This window comes from Myotis nattereri, assembly GCF_964212035.1.
Source record: "Myotis nattereri genome assembly, chromosome: 1".
Taxonomy (NCBI): domain Eukaryota; kingdom Metazoa; phylum Chordata; class Mammalia; order Chiroptera; family Vespertilionidae; genus Myotis; species Myotis nattereri.
Window position 1 is genome coordinate 147,368,004 of NC_138075.1, and position 5,857 is coordinate 147,373,860.

Here is a 5,857-nt window from a genome sequence, read left to right on the forward strand (position 1 = left end):
GGTGGCCGCTGATTTACACGCACTGCCATTTAAAAAATAAAAATGGGGGAATTTGCCAGAAGCCGATCCATCCTTGCTGCTTGACACAGTCGCTGCAGGGAAGAAACATCTGCACAGCTTATGTTTCAAGGGACCTGGCGTATATGGCATATGTTTGCTCCCCCTCTTAATGCTATGGGTTTTAAACAGGACCACCTCCCCGAGAAAAGTTGTTTCCCCAGGTGAGGATTTTTCCCTGGAGTTAGGGAGGGAATAAACCCCCTTAACTAAGTGCCAGGCGGGTAATTAATCACTTTAACTACCAACAATCAGGCTTAAGCTACATAATCTTTACTTAGGATAATCTCCTTCAGTTACTTCCTTGTAGCTTAATAGAACAATAGAGTAACCTTGGAATGGAGATAAGAAACACCCTAACCTTTGGAACAGAATTGATAGGATTAAAATCCACCAGTATAAATACAGATGTAACAAGACAATGAAAACAGAACTTGGCTTCAACTGAAGAAAGCTATCTCCTGGCTCACTCTGTCATCTCCTTCCTCAGAGAGCAGCTCTTCCAGATTGCACCTTCCAAAGGACTGCTGGACCCAGACTCCACAGAGAACAGAAGGGAGAGGACTTCAGCCTCTTGGAAGATGTTCAGAGCTACCATGACTCCTTGGCCTGAGGTGGAAAATGCCCAGCCCAACCCAGGTAAATACATTGGAGGCATCACAAGCCAACAGCCCCCCACGGATGGGAAAGGAAAGGAGACCAACAAAAATGTCACCGGGACCTCTGAAACCAAGATTGAACTTCTGCCATCCCACTCCACCGCCACCCCGGTAGAGGAGCCCACTGACATAGAAGACCCCTGGGACCTGCCCGAGCTTCAGCACAAGGGGATCAACTGGACAGAGAGAGACACCAAAGGGAAGAGTCTGTGTATCTTGCAAGGGGTCGGGAAGTTCCTTCTGCTCCTGGGATTCCTCTACCTGTTCGTGTGCTCCTTGGATGTCCTCAGCAGTGCCTTCCAGCTGGTTGGAGGGAAAATGGCCGGGAAGTTCTTCAGCAGCAACTCTATCATGTCCAACCCCCTGGCGGGATTGATGATTGGGGTGCTGGTGACAGCCATGGTGCAAAGCTCAAGCACCTCCACATCCATCATCGTCAGCATGGTGTCCTCCTCACTGCTGACGGTGCGGACTGCCATCCCCTTTGTCATGGGAGCCAACATTGGGACCTCAATCACCAACACCCTTGTGGCGCTCATGCAGGCAGGAGACCGGAATGTGTTCAGAAGGGCTTTTGCCGGGGCCACCGTCCATGACTTCTTCAACTGGCTCTCCGTGCTGGTGCTCCTGCCTGTGGAGGTCTCCACCCACTACCTGGAGGTCCTGACCAACCTGATAGTGGAGTCCTTCCATTTCAAAAGCGGAGAAAATGCCCCGGAACTTCTGAAAGTTATCACGAATCCTCTTACAAAGCAAATTATCCAGCTGGATAAAAAGGTTATCAACCAGATTGCAATGAATGACCCAGCAGCTCAGAACAAGAGTCTGATCAAGATTTGGTGCAAAACTGTGACCAATGTGACTCAGATGAATGTCACCGTCCCCTCGATTCAGAACTGCACCTCCCCCAACCTCTGTTGGGCAAATGGTTTCCACACCTGGACCATCAAGAACGTGACCCACGGGGAGAATATGGCCAAGTGCCAGCACCTCTTTGTGAATGCCAACCTCCTGGATCTTATTGTTGGCATCATCCTGCTGGTCACCTCCCTGCTGGTGCTCTGTGGCTGTCTGATCATGATCGTCAAGGTCCTGGGCTCTGTGCTCGAGGGGCGAGTAGCTGTTGTCATCAAGAAGACCATCAACACCGACTTCCCTTTCCCCTTTTCCTGGCTGACTGGCTACCTGGCTACCTTAGTGGGGGCAGGCATGACCTTCATCGTGCAGAGCAGCTCGGTGTTCACGTCTACTTTGACCCCACTGATCGGTGTCGGTGTGATAAGCATTGAGAGGGCGTATCCACTCACGCTGGGGGCCAACATCGGCACCACCACCACCGCCATCATGGCCGCCTTGGCCAGTCCAGGCAAAACCTTGAGGAGCTCACTCCAGATCGCCCTGTGCCACTTTTTCTTCAACATCACGGGTATCCTTCTGTGGTACCCAATCCCGTTCACCCGCCTGCCCATCCGCCTGGCTAAGGGGCTGGGCAACATCTCAGCTAAGTACCGCTGGTTTGCCGTCTTCTACCTGGTCATCTTATTTTTCCTGGTCCCACTGTCCGTGTTTGGCCTCTCGCTGGCTGGGTGGCCAGTGCTGGTGGGCATGGGGGTGCCCATTGTCCTCGTGATCCTTCTGGTGGTGGTGCTCAAGCTCCTGCAGGCCCGCTGCCCCCGCATCCTGCCCAAGGCGTTCCAGACCTGGAACTTCCTGCCCCTGTGCATGCGCTCGCTGAAGCCCTGGGACATCGCGGTCTCCCTGGCCACCGGCTGCTGCATGAGGAACTGCTGCTGCTGCCGCATCTGCTGCCCCACGTGCTGCCAGGACCCCGTGGAGGAGGAGGCCATCGACATCAAGGTCCCCGAGTCCTTTCGCAGCCTCTCCATGGTTGTGGAGGCCCCGGGAGGGGTCCCCAAGTCCAAAGCGGACACCCTGAACACAAACACCACCTCCAGCCTCACAGCCTTGTAGGGGCTGCCCCCGAGGTGGGAGGAGGTGCCCCAAGTCTCCCTGGGTCCCTCCTGGTTCTGCAACGCCGTTCTCCACTTTGCTGAGAAATGGCATCAACATCAGCTCTGACTCTCATTCCCCTTTGCGCGTGTGTCAGCCTGCGTGGTCGCTCGCTCTGTCTCCGCCCCTGCTCCCTGGTCTCTCACTCCCAGGAAGGCGCAGAGAGAGAATTAGACAATGAAGCCTGGCTCCATAATGGATCCCCTCCACCCACCCGCTCCTGCGCCCAGATGGGTTGGCCAATGGGAATTATTTTCAGACGTAACCATCTTCTGAAGTCCCAAGGGAGGAATTTATGGAAGGTTTCAAAGATGCACACACACATATATGCTTTTCTTATTGCAATAAAATTCTCCTTTACCAAAATCAACTGGTATAAATACAGATGTAATACATCAATAAAAACAGAACTTGGCTGGAGATCCTGGCTAGAGAACCTAGCTAGGCTGCTGATCAACTGAAAAAAAAAAAAAAAAAAGTAAGACAATATATGTCAAGTGCTGAGGATAGTGCCTAGTATACAGCAGCTACTCACTAATTGCTTTTGTTACTGATTCACTTTACATTGGATCCATGAATCAGTAAGTATTTTACTTTGGGTTTTTGTTAGTCTTAATTCTACCTCGGTAGTGATGAGAGATAGATGGGAATTAAATGAATAGATAAAAGCTGGTGTACTTGATTCATCATGTTTTACATGTAGAAGCCAGAGCATAGCTGGGAAAATGGGGAAATTTACAAGCACAGGGTATGACTCTATGAGTAACTGATTTATAAATAAAATGGCAAGCCATGTTGTTTTGTTCTCTAGCCTTCTATATAAAGCATACAAAGCTGCCCAGGCCTCACTCCCGGGTAAGAGAACTTGAAACCCAGGCAGGGTTTGGCAGGCCACTCCAAGCTATTGTGTGAGACACCGCGCAGACCTCAATAGTTAGGCTTTCTGAACTCTGGCATTCCAGCCTGCCACTGCCTCTGGTCTTATTCACTGGAAACCCACATTTGTGTCTATTCTTACTCAAGCCTGGATCTCCTCAGATCTTGAATTATTAATGGTTAGTCTATATTATTATCATGACCTAAGGTTCTTACCCAAATTCTAATTCTATTCCCCTCAGTGATTACAGACTGATGCATGGACCATACCACCCTCCCCACTTCTCTTCCTGTCTGCAGCTCTACATCACCCTTTCTTCTTGACGTTCTTCCCTAATGGCTTGAGTCCCCAAGCTCTCAAAGGACCTATATTTATCTGAGGGGCGGGGGGGCAAACATTTTATGGAAGGTTAACACACATGCAAAAATAGAAACTGAACAAATTATGCATGTACAGGTTCATGCATTTTTATAAAACGAACATGCCTGTATAGCCCATGCCCAGATTAAGAAATAGTCACAGCCCCCTCTGCCATTTCCCATTAGAACATTGCAACCTCAACATAGCTCAGATCCCCCTGCTTCATTTTGTCCTTTTATAAATGGAATCAAACACTACAAACTTGTCTTCCCCTGACTTCTTTGCTCAATACTATGCTTGTGAGAGCCATTTGTATTGTTGCATGTGGTGTGCATATTTATTCCTGTTACTGTATGTATTTCTTTGACTGAATATAGCACAATTTATGTATCCATTTTACTGATGGATCAGGGGGATGGCTCCAACTTTTGCCTATTACAGATATTGTTGGCATAACATACTTGCTGAAGTCTTTTGGTGGATGTCTAAACATTTCTTCTGCATATATACTCAGGAGATGCCGGTTTATATGATTTGCAAATGTTCAGCTTTAATGGATACTGTCACAGAGTTTTCTAAATGGTCACAACATTTTACACTCCCTCCAGTTGTATGTGAAAGTGCCAGTTGCTCTATATCTCCCAACACTGGGTATTGCAGATCCTTTTTAATTCTCTTTTCACAAACTCTCCCGCTATTTTGGGACAGATTTTCAGGTCCCCATTCCACCCTCTAATCCCGCACCCCAGGCAACCCTGTCTCAGCAGCACCACTGTACTCATTCATATTTACATTAAAACTAATTCACATTTCTGGTTCAGGTACTACCTTCTATGCACTATCAGTAAAGAAATGACATTGCACATAATGCAGTCCTCTTAGAGTTCCCATATTTAACTTTTCCTGACTTGGAGCAAGTTGCTATTAAGTCATAGACATGTATATACACCTGGTGCTTAGTCCTGTGAATGTGCAAATTTTATAACCCTTCTATTTGAAAAATATTGCTGTATTAGATCTTCAAATATAAAGAACCCTTTTAAATGATTAGAAATAAATTGAAGGGAAGGAGATAGCAATATTAGGGACTTAATACTTTACAACAAGAACTATGACTTCAGTGCCATAATATTGGAGCTATCAGAGAGTGAAGGATTACAGTTTAATGCAAGTATATGATATCAAGTCCTTCTAAGATCCCTCTAAGATCTGCTTCTTATTAAACTCAGCCAAAGGAGAATTCACTCACATTCTTCTTCCTAAATGTAGTTCCTTTTACTAGAAAAGAGATCACATAAATTCTTATGTATTTAATTTCCTTCTAAAGCATTTCTCAGTGCTAAATTCAACATTTTCCAAAAGCAGAGGATAAATGAGACACTTCAAAGAAAACACTTTAGGTAAGACATTATGTTTTTTTTTCAAATCCACCTTCATGTTCATGTATTATTTTTTACTTAAAGGTTTGAACATGTATTTAATACACATAGAATTATGAGGAGTAAAGTAGAGGATTACAACATGGCTGGTTTGGAATAACTTATGGCTTACAAGACATAAGTAATAAATATTCATAAAGAAAACCTTTATGTGTAGCCCCCAACTTTTTTTATATAGAGAGAAAAAGATCCTTAGTTTTCTGTCTCTTCTGGATAAAGAACTTTATTGTTCACTTCAACTAAAGCAAAGCACTCTCAAATTATTCTTCCAGAAACAATTTCTCCCTTGATAAAAAGATTTCTGTCTACCAGTTCGTGTACAATTAGGCTTTTTTAAAAAATCAGGTTTGATTATGCTCCCTTTTGTAAGTAATCAAAGGCCAGAATTTTCTCTCTCTCTCTCTCTCTCTCTCTCTCTCTCTCTCTCTCTCTCTCTCTCTCTCTCTCTTCCTCTC

General features: G+C 45.9%; 1 protein-coding gene across 1 annotated transcript; it reads left to right on the plus strand.

Moving 5' to 3' along the window:
* Positions 1-638: 638 nt before the first annotated feature.
* LOC308535370 (sodium-dependent phosphate transport protein 2B-like) lies at positions 639-2,687 on the plus strand (the record flags this gene model as incomplete). Its single annotated transcript, XM_081114237.1, has 1 exon — positions 639-2,687. One exon carries the CDS (start codon positions 639-641, stop codon positions 2,685-2,687), a length of 2,049 nt encoding a protein of 682 aa, XP_080970363.1.
* Between the last annotated feature and the right edge of the window lie 3,170 nt (positions 2,688-5,857).